Source organism: Martes martes (genome assembly GCF_963455335.1).
Source record: "Martes martes genome assembly, chromosome: 5".
NCBI lineage: Eukaryota > Metazoa > Chordata > Mammalia > Carnivora > Mustelidae > Martes > Martes martes.
Genome location: NC_137892.1, coordinates 18856119 through 18871433, shown reverse-complemented (window position 1 = coordinate 18871433; position 15315 = coordinate 18856119). Strand labels below are relative to the sequence as shown.

At 49.1% G+C, this 15315-nt stretch overlaps 1 protein-coding gene across 2 annotated transcripts in view; it reads right to left on the bottom strand.

Moving 5' to 3' along the window:
* The window catches only part of RNF130 (ring finger protein 130), a 103214-nt gene extending 97403 nt beyond the window's left edge, over positions 1–5811 (bottom strand). Inside the window, exon 1 of one of the 2 annotated variants that reach the window (XM_080803727.1) lies at positions 5480–5811. In XM_080803727.1, the coding sequence (XP_080659853.1) occupies positions 5480–5726 (247 nt within the window). In that variant the 5' untranslated portion in view covers positions 5727–5811. The remainder of the gene's footprint in view (positions 1–5479) is intronic. The other variant, XM_080803726.1, reaches the window with a different exon arrangement.
* Positions 5812–15315: the final 9504 nt, after the last annotated feature.

Below are 15315 nucleotides of genomic sequence, written 5' to 3'. Positions count from 1 at the left end.
AAAGTAGTTTCATTTTGTAAGCAAGTCAAGACTGTTAAATACTCAAAAGAATCAACTCTGAGGATTACCCCTTCATCCCCCAGATGCCACGGATGTGGCCTAAATCACACTGGACTTTCTCTCTGGAGAATTATCTAAAGAGAGAGTTCACAAGACAAGCACATAAAAAAGAACTGCCTCAAAATAACTTCCAATTGTTGTCAAAATTCAAATCTATCTAGGAAAGACATAGATTTGTTACCCTGCACATCTTTTTTTAAATTGTTCAATCGAAAAGATAACCTTACCAGACAAATTCTAGAAGTGTTTCAATATCTGTTTTTATTGCTAAACAGGACGTGTGTGGATGTATACACACGAGGCTGTGCGACTGGTTTGAGAAGAACCATGCTCCTTCATAGGTGTATCCTGGCAGGTTCTTCAAAAAGAGTTGCAGTCACACTTCGAAAAAGGTGGGGGAATCTGAGAAGTCATTTCATCTGACCTTCCTTCAAAGGAAGCGGGACCAGCGCTGGCCAGGATCCAGATGCTCAGATACACGGAGACTAGAGACGGCCCCTCCTGCGAAAGGCAACTAAGCCTTATCTCCCTTCAACACCCTTCAATGCGGCTGATTTTATTTTTTTAAACTAGAGTTCAGGACTATTTATTCTTGCCCATTAACTTTTTTCTTAGTTTCAATTCATTTAGTTTCAAACCATTACACAGTGAGGCCCTCGGGATTCTGAAGGCCAATAATATATCATTTAAATATGCCACGTCTTTATGAGAATCACTGTCACAGCATCAAAGATCTTCACAATGTGAACAGCAGGAGGAAAAACTGAAGGCAGCAAATATGAACAACACTGATGAGAAGCTTTGCCATTAAGAGAAACAGAGAAATGGAATGGTAGCAGGATGGATATTTGATGGGAAGGTCAAATTTTTTTAAAAAATGTTCAAATACTGGGACGCCCGGGTAGCTCAGTGGGTTAAAGCCTCTGCCTTCGGCTCAGGGCACGATCCCAGGGTCCTGGGATCGAGCCCCACATCGGGCTCTCTGCTCAGCAGGGAGCCTGCTTCCTCCTCTCTCTCTGCCTGCCTCTCTGCCTACTTGTGATCTCTGTCAAATAAATAAATAAAATCTTAAAAAAATTCAAATATTATATGACAACAGATCATCCAAAAGTGAGGGGAAAATACAGTATGTAAAACCATTTTCTAGATTGTGAAACTCAATATAGGGGCACCTGAGTGGCTCAGTCAGTTAAGCATCTGCCTTCAGCTCATGTCATGATCCCGGGGTCCTGGGATCGAGCCCCACATCAGGCTCCCTGCTCGTAGGGAGTCTGCCTCCCCCCACCCATGATCTCTCTCAAATACATCTCTAAAAAATTACAAAATTCAATATAAATATAATTTATTGTATATAGCTCCTTTATCTGCTTGCTTGGTTATTTACGTTAAAGTCTGGTTTTCAGAACTTCCAGCTCCTTTTGAATTCTCTTTCCTTTCAGAGTCCCTACTCCCAGAATCATACCTTTTTTTCCACTGAATATTTTGAAACCTCTCACTATCTCCAGCAGCCCCTGCCTTTGCCATTATGAATGAATTCCAATATTACATGACCGCTTTCGTCCAAGGCCTTATTTCCACATCAATCTCCTTCACTCTTCATCAGAATTTTAAAAACCATGTTCAGGTTTAATGGATTCATCCCACAGAATCACTTTCTTAAACCTAAGTATTTTTAAAAAAATGTTATTGTATCTGTACAGTCAGCAAGATCCCCTTCCCCCCAACAAGCTGAACATTTGTTAAGACTGTTCTCTCAGGCTGTAACAACCAATCCTCAAATTTTCTACGCAAAGCAAAAAGTGGCTGACACCAGATTCTTCCCACCAGCACATCTGCAGACACAATGACATCATCAACACAGGGCCTTCTCCTTCCCAACCCCCCACTCCAGGCTCAGACAAAAAGTTAGTGTGCGCGCACACAGAGCACAGTTACAAGGTCTGCCCCACCGCAGGCACGGGCGGCTTTACACTTGCTTCCAGCTCTAAGCTCACCCTTTGAGTAAATTAGTAATAAGAAAGCAAATGGAATCTGCAAATACAAGACAGGTCGCTTCAAAAGCCCATTTCTAAAAATGAATTCCTTCTCAGTTACAACGTGAAATTCGTTAGGACCAGACAAATGAAATCTCCATTTACAAATGCATTCTATGTAATGACAAAGAATAGATTTTCAAAGTGGAACACTTACTGTTTTATAAAATGTAACCTTCCCCAAATGTACTTTGAAAGAAAAAGCTGCCTACTTATCCTTTAAGGACATAGGGCAAATAAATTTTGCTCAGGAATTCATACATGCCTAATTGATAGCAGCACTACGAAATAAGATAGGTTTCTAGTTTTTCACCAATCAAGTCATAGACTGAAAATGAGTCACCACGTGAAGCTCTAGGAAAATATGAAGTTATTTTGTCTTTATGTTCCTTACTACCAAACACTTATCCTCAAAATGCATTTTCATTAATTTCACATCTAAGGGCTCCTGGCTGGCTTAGGGGGCAGAGCATGTGACCCCTGATCTCAGAGTAGTGAATTCAAGCTCCATGTTTGGTACAGAGCCGAAGGAAAGGAAGGGAAGAAAGGAAGGAAGGGAAGGGAAGGGAGACTGATTCACATCTATTGCCCACAGCTGCTTTTGCCAGGAATTCTGTCTCATAACTTTTTCGTTTGTGTGATTTGAATATCACTTTACTGTCAATACACAGTAAGTCCTCAACAAACATGCTAAGAATTCTCTTCAATTCAAAATGATAAGAGCATAAAGATCACGAGAACTGCAATATTTTTTCTTAAAATACAAAATTTTGAAACCGACTAAATCAAGAATAACCACTTTCTTTTTCCTGAGATACAACTGATGTAAGCTATTTCTTAAACATGGGTAATTTTAACAGATTTATACCACCATTGTTGTTTTTAAGATACACTCCTAAGTCCCTATTGCAAAAGCAGGAAAATGTCTTGGACTTCGTGATTTACAGGTAAACTGATTTATAAAAGGCCCTTACTAGCGCTTCAGGAAGAAGAGAGATTTTGATCTGTTTTGTTCACTGCTGCTGCCCCTGTCTCCCCAGTGGTACAAAGGATTTCAATTAGTATTTGCTGGACTGAAAGCACCTATGTGCGCAGATTCCTTAGTAGGAAGTCAGATCCAAACCACCTGTAGGATCTCACCACGCACACCATGAGAACGTAGAGCAATCTCACGTACAAAAAGATGAGCTCCTAGAGGATGGAGAAAGGGAAGGGAAGACAGACACCTAAGGAAATTGACCCCAGACTCAGCCTTTACACACTGCCCCAATGTGTTCACTTCGATGGGGTGTCTAAAACCTCACCAATTTAGACATCCATTAGGTTAACAAGTCTGCTCTTTTTAATCATGGAGGAACCATGGGGCACCTGGGTGGCTCAGTCAGTTAAAATCATCCGACTCTTGATCTCAACTCAAGCCTTGACTAAGGGTCGTAAGTTCAAGCCCAGTACCCAGCTCCATGCTAGGCGTGGAGCCTACTTTTTAAAAAAACGCAGGAACCAGTTATACCTCTCAACAACCTTACTGAGACAAGTATGTCATCATTCCATTTTGCTGATGAAACAGTTCATGCAGCCGATTTACTTTCCTAGTGTCACAAAGTATGTGTACGTACAGTCGGGCTCAGAACCTTGAATCCCACAGCGATGCTACCTCCCCAGGGACAAGGGAATGGGGCTAAACCTTCACCCACACATCCGTTACATGTGAGCTCCCAACACCCTTCTACTCCAACACCTAAAACAAGCTTTCTCAAAGAGGGGGCTTTTGTTTGGGGTGACAAGCAAGCAACAAGTAGTTTTAAAACGTGGAACCCTCTGGAGGCAAGAGTCTAAACGTGAGGATAGTGGATTTAGGGTGCCAGAGGGAACCAAGCCCCAAAGGAAAACCACAGATTTCAAAACACCGCCCAGGGCCTGCTCTTGCTCCAGAACAGCTTGCCTCCCTCTCTCTCTCTCTCTCTTCCTCTTCCTCCCCTTCCACGTGACCCTCACGGTTCTCAGCACCAGAAAATAGGCTGTCATTGTTAGTGCCACAGTTTGGCAACACCGTGTGATCCAACTACAGTGACTGGCACAGATCAGGGACACAAATATTTACTAAATGAACCAAAGACCAAAGTTGTTTCTGCAGGCACGTGGGGACCCTAACTGCCATTTTTAAAGAAGGCAAGATGAGAACGCACTTGAGGCACCTTACTGTTGGGTGTACAAGGGAAGTTTTAAAGGGCAGGTCCACACAAGAGGGAGGCGGGCAAGCTACTGCCAAAGCCCCGCAAGATTCTCTGTCCTCGGCCAGTATACGAACACCTCGGCACACAAACAGATCTCGTAAAAGGCATGATGTTTTAATATTTAAAGTATAAGAACAAACACCATTACGTTATTTAGGCTACCTTGTTTAGGTCATCTTAACATGAATAGCAGCTCAAAAAAAAAAAAAAAAAATCCCCTCTCAGCATTCTCAGGATGAGTGTGGGGGAGAAGATAGCAGACATTTTCGAAAAAGTTGGCAGTGGGGAGAAAAAAAAAACCCACCCACAGAAAATATCAGAAGGAAGAAAGTTCCCTTTAAAACATAGCCAGTGATGTATACAAATATATGTTTTGTACCAAATAATCAGAGGCTGCTGTGTTTTTAGGAAGACACGAGGGTAAGCCAAATGGCTTCAAAAACAATTCTTGAAAATTTTATCTATTTGCCCTGCGGTCAGCACCCGTGCCCTGAAGACCTGGCTACCAGTCCTAATCGGTATCAGATTTTCCCTAATGTGAGGTTTCCAGGCGTCGAATTACAGTCAAACTCCTGGGGCAGAGCAGGAGCCAGAAGCAACAGGGAAGATGCCCGTTTTCCTCCTCCACCGCCCCCCCCCACTTGCCACTTGAGAAAAACGGCACGTTTCCACGTGAGAAAGGGGCCTGGTCCTCCGAGGGCGAGCGCCGCGCTAAGTCTGGGATTTCGGGCGCAAACCTGCGGGTTCGGAGCCGGCAGGGGAACACCTCCTCCGCCAGGAATCAGTTGTGCGCTCCTCCCCCGCCGCCTTTGTCTCAACTGTCCCCGCAAACTCGAAGGCCGATGCCCTCCCGTAAACAGGCCCCCTCCACGAAAAGGACGATATTCCGAGTCCTCCGAGGAGAGGAGGCGAGCCCCCAGCCGCCGCGGGAGCCCCACCGCCAGCCGCCGAGCAGGCCGGGCTGCACCACAACCGAAGCCGCGGGCCCCGGGGCCGCCGGCCGAGCGGAGCGGCGAGCCCGGCCGGGGTGGGGGCGCCGCGTCCACCGCCCCCGCGCCCCCGCTCCCCCGCCCCGGGGGGGGGCCGTCGCCCGCCCCCGCGCCCCCCGCGCCTCCCGCGCCCGGCCTCAGCTCTCCGCCGCCCGGCACTCACCGCCGTGGATGGGCAGCGGCGCCAGCACCTGGCCGCGGACCTCGGCCTTGGGCGAGTCGAGCCCGTAGCGCCCGCGGTCGATGCGGAACGTGAGCGGGACGCCGCGGCCGGGCTCCTGCACCGTCACGTTGATGAGCGCCGTGTAGTACTCCTGGCTCGCGTTGTCCGCCCGCGCCGGCCACAGGCTGCAGGTCAGCAGAGCGAGCGCGGCGAGCCGGGCCGGGCCCGCCCGCGCCGCACCGCTCATCGTCCCTCCGGCCGCCGCCGCCGCCGCCGCCGCCGCTGCTCGCGGACCGGGCTCCGGGGCCGGCGCCGAGAGGCGGGGCGGGCGCGGCCGGCGCTGTGGCGGGAGCGCGCGCGCGCGGCCTGCGCGCGGCCGGGCACGAGCACGGCCCTCCTCGTCGCCGCGGCCCCGCCGCTCGCCGCCCTCACGTCCGCGGCGCGCCCGCGGGGACGCGCCCATGGGTCCCCGGGCTAGGACGGCGGCTCAGGCCGCGCGCGGTCGTCTCCTCGGGGCCCCTCTGGGGCCGTGGGGTCCGGCCCACTCCATTTCCCCGGGGCTGGTCCCGCCGAGTCTGGGGCGCCTTGCCTGAGTGCGGCGGGAGGTTTGGGGGGCGGCCCGGGACGATGCGCCCGAAAGAGGGTGTGTGGAACACAAAGTCCCGCTAGCCCCGCGGCCGCCTCCGGCGCGCGCTCGCCGCCGCTCCGCCCAGGCCCTCTCCCCCGCGGCCGAGCGGCAACGCGCAGGCCTGGGGCGCAGCTCCGCCCCCGCGCGCATGCGTGTGAGACCCTGCCCGCTCCCGCCCGCATGCACGAGGGTGCGAGCCCCGCGGAGCCCTGTCCGTGCGGCTGGCGTGATGGGCGCGGGGCCTGGAGCCTGGGAGCTTTCCAAAGGCTGCGGAAAAGTTTGCAACGAGAATGCCAAAGAAAAGCAGTTCGAACTTTACAATTAATTAAAAAAAGAAGATGTCTAAGAGATTCCACCCTTCAGCCGGTCCGCTGCAAGTCATATAATGGACATCCCGGCGCGCGGGGGAGGGGATGTGGCTTTGCAAAGGGGTGTGGGGGGCCCACAAGACCCAGAACTGTAAGGGCACCTGTGTGGTTGAGAAAGCTCTCTGCAGACGAGACCAAACCTCTGGAGTCCCTGGACAAGGAGCAGATCGTGCGGAAACCTGCCCAGCCCCCAGCACAAACACCTTGTCAGTTAGGCTGTGCACCCTTCTAAAGCATAGACGAAAAGGAGGGGTGAGTCTTGCGTCAGCTGTGGCTGAATCCAGGAGCTTATAGATACCGGGCAGTGTCGTTATTATGGTTCCGAGGTGAGGAGGAAGGATAGCATCTCCTGACCGGCCAGGCCTGGATCCTCTGAATCCTGTAGTGGGAAGGGGTACAGTCAACCTCGCCCAACCAAATATACGGAATATCCCAGAAAGAGGCAGCTTCCCAAAGAAAAACCGAGGCACTGTTTCCAGGAAACGGGTCTGGTTGCAGTCTTGGGTAAAATATCAGATGTCCGCGGGTGACTCTTAGCAAGAGCCTTCACAATTTCTCCCTCTATATCTTTCCCTTCCGCCCTCACTGGGCATCATCTGTCTATGCCCTGGCCGTGTTGAGGCTGGATTGTATTTATTTACTTGTCTCCAGGAAGCACAGGCCCTAGGCCAAAGTAACCAGGCCCTCTCCCTGAGTCTAGCACTTAAAGATGGATCTACTCTGGCCCTCCTACAGCGGACCCCCTCCTCACAGAGCAAGAAGTTCTTGGAACTGAAGTAGCCCCTTGTTCAGGCACCTGAGACATGGAATTCCCTGCCCAGACAGCCCTGGGCCTGGTGGGGGTCTGTCTGTCTGTTCTGCTTTTCCTACTGGGCATTCCCTGGCCTGCCTGTGCCTGACATTCTCATGCCCCTTTCTCCTTTGTCTTTACACCGGTCTTTCAAAGCATGGGGTACAGAGCGGGATGAGGTCTCCATGCATAGGCTCAGCAGATGCCAGCATCTGGGCAACATCAACACTGCCTTATTTTGGAGTGTAATTGTTTTAATTTTATGGACACCTTTCCTTTAGGGCAAGAGTTTTCTCATGTATAGTAGTGATATAAAGCTACCTTGTAAAAATTGTCATGAAACACACAAACCAAAATTGACATCTTGACCTTTTTCAAGGGTGTAGTGGCATTTGGTATATTCACTTCATTGTGCAACCATCACCACCATCCATCTCTGGAACTCTTTTCATCTTATAAAGCTGAATTTCTGTACCGGTTACATAGTAACTTCCCCGGGCCCCCTCCCCCAGCCCATGGTTACCACCACTCTACTTTCCATTTCAATGAATTTCACTCCTCCAAGTATACACAGGCAGACATTTACATACATACATATGTGGAGTCACACAGTATTTGACCTTTTGGGGGTTTTTGGTTTGGTTTGGTTTTTAGTGTTTGACATTTTGTGACTGGATTATTTTACTTCACATAATATCCTCTAGGTTCATCCACCTTGTAGTGTGTGTCAGTATTTCTTTCCTTTTTAAGGATGAATAGTATTCCATTGTATGTATATACTTTTGTTAATCCACCCGTTGAAGGACACTGGAATTGCTTCTACCTTTTGGCTAGGCTATAGTATGGGTGTATAAATATCTCTTCAAGATCCTGATTTCAATTTTTTTGCATAAATACCCAGAAGTGACTTTGCTGGATTATAGGGTAGTTCTATGTTTAATGTTTCGAGTAGCCGTCATAACCATTTTCCACCGTGGCTGCAACATTTACCTTCCCACCAGCAGGGCACCAGGGGTCCCATTTCTCCATATCCACATCATACTTTGGACAAAACTACCTTCTAAAACATTAAAGTAAAAAAAATTTTTTTTAATTAAAAGTATTAGTAAAAGCACAGGTGGTACTTGGCTATAGCAGGTCTCATGGCAGACATGTGTTGAGGGCCAATTGAGGCTCACGCTGGTCTGGGCATGAGATGCCCACCAGCTTCCAGGTCCCTCCTCTGTGGGGCCTTTTCTCTGACTTCCCAACCCATGACTCTCTCTTATCCCTGCTCTCATATTCCACCTCCTGAGAAATCCCAGGTCACCTGTGAGCCCCATCTGAAATGCCCCTTCTCCTCAGAGAACATCACTCCCAGGGCCACGAATGGGAACAGTCTGTGTATAAAGCACACTGCATGGTATGGGGGTGGGGGGAGCTCCAGGCATTAGAGGCCAAGCTGGATTCCTTGGGGAGTGTTGGAAACCTCCAAGGATTGTCCAAAATTTAATGTCTTTTCCTCTCCTCCCCCTTCTCCTCTTCTTCCTTTTCTTTATGAAATGGCCCAGGAGCCCTCTGGTCCTAGTGAGACCCTGATCTTATTTTATCGTTTATGGTTTCCCTTTTAACCCTACCCCTCTCTCTCATTCCCTCCCCGCAGGCAACCTTATGAATGCACTTAATATATATCTTTTCAGTTCTCCCAAAATGTGAGGTATCCTATCTGCACATGTGCTTCTTTATTTTTCAACAGTGTTCGTTATAGATGTCATTCTGGTTCTCACTCTTTTCATCTACCACTATGGTGGTATTTTGTATACCTTTTTCTTATATTTATTTATTACAATGTATGTTGAAATATAACATACCTGTACTAAAGTGCAAAAAAAAATCTTCCCTATACAACTCAACAGATGTTTAGCAAGTGAACACAGTTTTGTAACCGCCGTTGAGATCAAGGTGGAAAACCTTACCCGCACCCCTGAAGCTTTCCTGGGCTTCCCAGTCATTAGCACCCCCGTATTCTGACTTCTGTTGCCTGTTTTTAGACTTTATAGAAATAGAACCACAAACACATATTCCTTGGGGTCCGGTTTCTTTTTCTTGACATTATGTCTATGAGAGTCTTCCCTTCCTTGCATGTAGTAGTAGTAGTAGTAGTGGTTGCTCTTTTTCTTTGCTGTATAGTATTCCACACCAGATTTGTCCATTTTTCTGTTGATGGGTATTGTGGATTGGTTTCCATTTGGAGCTATTTGGGGCAGAACTGTTACAAAGATTCTGTGTGTCTTTGGGTGGACATGTGCAAACCTCTCTGAGAGTATGTGTTCTGGAATGGAATGGCACCTTTGCTGGGTAGGCACGCATTTAGCTTTGGTGGAAACTAGCCCTGTACTAGTTGGCCTCTGTAGGAACCTCTGTTTTCGTTTCCTCCCTGGGGCTCTGTCCCTTGGAGGTCTTGGTCCATACCGGCCACACTGCCACTGCTGCTCTTGGTCAACACCCTGTACCTCCCTCCCACCAAACTGTGGCCGGGGGTGAGATGATTATGGAAACCCAGTCCAATCCCCAGGGGGCAGGCTGTCCTAGAGGAGCTGCTCACAGTGTGTTCCTCATGGATCCTGAAGTCCTAGGACAGGCTACAGGTAAAGAGCCTTGTGGGGACATCAAGCCTGTACAAGACACATGTCTGAACACTGGCTGAGCATTTTCATGTTCATAACAAATTTGCTGTCTCCTCCTTTTGAAGGACCCAGTGACATGCCATAGCCCTTTCACATGATGGCTGTTACGGAAGGGGGCAGAAGGATGGGCCCCAGGTCCCCAGAGTGCAGGCTCTGGGTCCCCCGGGCCAGCAGATGGAAAGGGCATTTTAGGAAGTGCAAAGAATTTTTTATTTTAATAATTAAATTTTCATTTTAATATTACCTTATTCTTTATAGCAAGTGATTTTCAGTGATAATAATGTCAACCGTCTTTTAAAAGTCAGGTGTCGTGGGATGCCTGGGTGGCTCAGTCAGTAAAGCATCTGCCTTCGGCTCAAGTCATGATCCCAGAGTTCTGGGATTAGGCCCCTCATTGGGCTCCCTGCTCAGCAGGGATCCTGCTTCTCCCTTTCCTTCTGCTCCCTCCCCTTGCTTGTGCTCGTTCTCTCTCCTTCTCGCAAATAAATACATTTTTTTTTTTTAAAGTGAGTTGTCTTGGGAAAAATATGTAATAATAGTCAGGTGGAACACAGGTGTGGCAAAACTATACAAGGGGGGAGCAGATGAACACGGTGTAGCAAATCTGGCAGAGAAGATGGTGGGGGCTTCTGAGATGGACACCCAGGACCGGGTTCAAATCCGTGGTGCTGACTGTTAAGTACTGAGGGATTTTGTAAGTCATTTGTGAAGCCACTGATCCCTTGAAATTGACCGTGGTCAATAGTTATACCTCCCTTCCCCTCCATCTGCCTCTGTCTCCTTTTCTTATTTTTCAGAGGGTGATTTACCAGAACGTCTCTGCCTTGACACAGGTCAAGTGGGTGAGCTCTCCAAGCTCCTGTCCCCTCTGGGGTCAGTTTTCCTCTGTGAAGTGGACCTAATGACCTCTCCCTCTCTGGCTCTGCCATGCGAATTGGATGAGGGGTGCCCGGAAGCTGTAGCTAACACTGTCACTCCTGCTTTCCCTAAGACTTGTCACTGGAGGCACAGGGACCCGTGAAGTGTTCGAGTGGGGGCCTGAGTGAGAACGGGCAGTGCTCCTCCCATCCCAACCAGACATGACCCAGGGCAGGCCATCCTGGATGGGTGGATGCTGAGGCTGGCCAGCGTCCTGCACCCTCAGGCACCAGCAGGTGCCCCACGGACAGCGGGGACATGACATCATAGCATATTGTTTAGAAAAATCTACAAAACATTTGAATCGGCAGTTCCGACCTTTCCTTCCCTTCCCTTTTCTTTTTTTCTTCCTTCCTTCTTCCTTCCTTCCTCCTTCCTTCCTTCCTTCCTTCCCCCCTTCCTTCCTTTATCCCTCCCTCCCTTCCTTCCTTTTAAAAGATTTTATTTATTTATTTGACACAGAGGGAGAGCAGAAGCAGGGGGAGCAGCAGAGGGAGAGGGAGAAGCAGGCTCCCTGCTCAGCAGGGAGCCCAACGAGGGGCCTAATCCCAGAACTCTGGGATCATGACCTGAGCCGAAGGCAGATGCTTAACTGACGGAGCCACCCATGGGCTCCCCTTTCCATCTTGTTTAATGAAAATCTTCAAATATAAGAAAAAGTGTAAAGAATGGCACAATGAAGCACTTGTACCCCACCATCTGGGTTCAGTTGTGGTCCACATTTGGTCATAAATCCATTACCTGTCTATTGCTTTTATTTTTAGAAATTTTTTTCTGAACCATTTTATGACTGGTAAAATCAGTCATCAAATAGGCTGTTCTCCTGTAAGCCCACGAACAAGACAACCCACTGTAATTCTGTAAAATGATCCCATATTTTCCCCTATTCATATGTTCCTAAACATCAAAAAATGTCCCCGCACCACTGATTTTTTTTTCTTTTAATTTTTAATGGGATCCAGTGAAGGTTCTGTCTTGGATTTGGTGAAGTTTCTTTCCTCAAAACTCAAGACTTTGAGGGTGCAGCCCCAAATCCTGCAGATTACAAGAAGTAGATGGCTGTCTGGTACCTCTGAGTTTGTGTCCCTCACAGACAGCACCCCTAGGAGTTCACCCAAAAATGTACTGAGTTCTGCCATTATTTTGTCCATCCAGCACATACATTGTCTCATACTTTTTTGGTGTAGACACGTAAATTGCACCAAAATTGCTGCAACTTTCTTTCTTTTTAAACGACAGGGAAGCTCAAAATTGAAAGCAGCCCAGGTTCCTCTCCACTCTGGACCCGCTAGAGAAAGAAAGCAGATGCCCTTCCCTCTTTTCCTGGTGGTATGGCATTAGGGAAGTCGTGGCAGGGGCACGGGGAGTGTGGGCCGCGGAGCTGGCAATCCTCCCAGCCTGGGGCCCACCGAGGGAGAGCAGGCTTGGGGGCCCGCCAGGTGTCCCTGTGCAAACCCCTGTCGACAGAGGCATGAGAAAATGGGCTCGGATTTGGAACCTGTCGTGGTCCAGGCGCTAGGATGCGACTTGCCCCGAGGACCAACCCCCCAGGCATAGGGATTATTGCACCCATTTTGCAGATGAGGAAACTGAAGTTTGGGAGTGAACACTTTGCCCAGTGAATTCGCTCCAGCTAATGAGGAGTGAGTAGGGAAGCTAACGTGGAAACCCTGTCCCCACGCACTCCAGGCTTATCTCCCTCTTGCCGCTTGGCTCCAGGTTTAGGATTCTGACGACGTCTCAGTTTCCTGGTACTTAGCCAGCCTGGGAAGCCAAAGGCTCTGTCCAGGAATTCGGGTGGGGCTTAGGGCCGACGCTGAGTGGGCACAGGCTGCTGGGATGGCTGCCTTTTAGCAGGATCGAAGGCATCACTTTGTCCTTTGTCAGTTTTTGTTTGGTCAGAGTGATGAATTGCTGAGCCAGAGAGCCCAGAGAAGAGACGCCGGCGGGGCTGAGCTGGCCAGGGCAGGCTGGCCCATGGGTCTGACCGCTGACCTTCAGACTAACCTGCAGTGGTGGTCCCTGAGGTCCCCAGGACCCCTCTGCCAGGGGGCCTGGCTGTATCTGGGAGGGCTCTCTGTTCACAGGAGGAGTGACCTGTTCAGAGAGAGACTCTTGGAAGGCTGCGAGTGAAGGCAAGGTGACCGGGCTGGGCTCAGAAAGGACAAGCACCCAGCAGGTTCTGGGGAACAGAAGAATGACTTCATCAGGACCCAGCTGTTGGGCTGAATCAGTGTCACTTTCCTCCAGAAAGAAAGCAGCTGACCTGTCTAGTTTGATCAGGTGCCCACACCTTGATCCTAGAAACAAAGGCACCTTGACTGTCAGCCTGTCCAGGGAGCATCTGAGGGAGGAGGAGAGCACCTGAGAGCTGACACAGCCCAGCAAGCATGGGAGGCAAGGACAGCTCTGTCTGCTCCAGGGAACCCTTACAGGCTGCCTGATTCCCATTCCTGCCAGGTGAACCCCACTGGTTTCTTCCACAAGCAGGGGTGGAATTCCAAACCTATCTCTGCAGACATGTCACTGAGCAGGGGGACCATGCTGCTTTCTGTTCATCTGTGGCCGGCGAAGAGTCTGACAGTGGCTTCCTTCTGGCCAGTAGCCTCAGGATTCGGGTGGAGCCAAGCCACGCAAGCCACCAGCCCAGAGCCGACAGCAGCCTTCATGCAGCTTTTCAACCAACACTCCACCCAAGAACAAGACAAGCAATGTGCCCAAGGATGTTTATTGCAGCCTTAGCTACAGAGGCAAAAAGTTGGAAGTAAACTCATTTATTTGTCAAGCAAATTATGGCACAACAAATTTGAGGATGATTATGCAGCTATTAATATATCAAAAAGGCTGTGACAATGGGAAGAACACTTATGATGTACTGTTGAGTGCAGATGCAGAACAGAAAATAAATCTCTGGCTGTCACTCTGTAAACTGAGTCCACATATGTGAACAAGGCTGAGAATGGAACCTGCAAGGTGAAAAGAGTTTGGTTCATTTGGGAGGAATATGAGTGACTGTTTTTACTTTCCTTTTTTTTCACCCAAAAATGCAGTGTCCTTTTTGCAAATATAACAAAGTTCTCTCTGATCCCCTTCAGGAGATCACCGAAGAACCTATTTGAGGTAGTAGGACTGTGAGGTGCAGCCACTGGTAGGGAGATTGAGCATTATGGGGGGTCAGCCTGGAAGAATTGGGGGGGTGGCTCCTGGTGGTCCACAGACAAACTATCCTTTACAGCCCCAATACTCTATACATTGAATGATTCTATCCCCATCCCTTGGGGGAAAAATAGACATAGATTTGGCCGATTGACTATATGCACCATTGCTAGAAAGAAATCTCACGTTATTGCAACAGATGGGATATGAATGATGCCGATGTTCCTATAAGAAGTCTTTGTTCAGGGACGCCTGGGTGGCTCAGTTGGTTGAGCGGCTGCCTTCGGCTCAGGTCATGATCCCAGCGTCCTGGGATCGAGTTCCACATCGGGCTCCTTGCTCCGCAGGGAGCCTGCTTCTCCCTCTGCCACTCTGTCTGCCTGTGCTCGCTCTCTCTCTCTCTCTCTCTCTCTGAGACAAATAAATAAATAAAATCTTTAAAAAAAAAAAAAAAAGAAGTCTTTGTTCAAAAGTTATGCCAACTTGTTGTTACTGAAAGCAGAGGGGGCCAGCACATTACCCTCACTGGAGTCACAGCTGGATCTCATTCCTGTCATCAATTTTGTCCCAGGAGAAGTTACAAAAAGTGGGGAATACATCTCCCTGGTGAAGCATATGTCTCATGGTGGGTAAGTATCTCCTAAGAAAGATTGGGGTAGGGGTAGCCAGATATGATCAGATATATGAAAAAAGAATTTTTTTTAAGATTTTATTTATTTGACAGACAGAGAGCACAAGTAGGCAGAGAGGCAGGCAGAGAGAGGGGTGGGGGAGAAGCAGGCTCCCTGCTGAGCAGAGAGCCCAATTCGGGGCTCGATTCCAGATCCCTGGGATCATGACCTGAGCTGAAGGCAGAGGCTTTAACCCACTGAGCCACCCAGGTGCCCCTGAAAAAAGAATTCTTAAAAGAGATCTTATCTGTGGAAGAGGAAGGCTCATGAAGAATCCCAAGAGAGTGTATGCCAGTGTGGGGGATGGGGAGCAGATGATGTGAGGGATCACCAGTGGCATTCCAGTCCCTTCTCCCTTGCCTGATTCCATGCAGGGGCTATAAGGAGATAAAAACTCAATTTTCCCTTAAGGGCATCCATCCAGCCATCCACCCATCTATCCACCCACCCACTCATCCATCCATTCATCCATTCATCCATCCATCCAGCCACCCAGCCATCCACCCATCTACCCACCCATCCACCCACCTACCCATCCATCCAACCATCCAACCAACCATCCACCCATCCTTCCATCCATCCACCCAACCACCCACACTTCCACCCATTTATCCATCCACCCATCCATCCATCCATCCA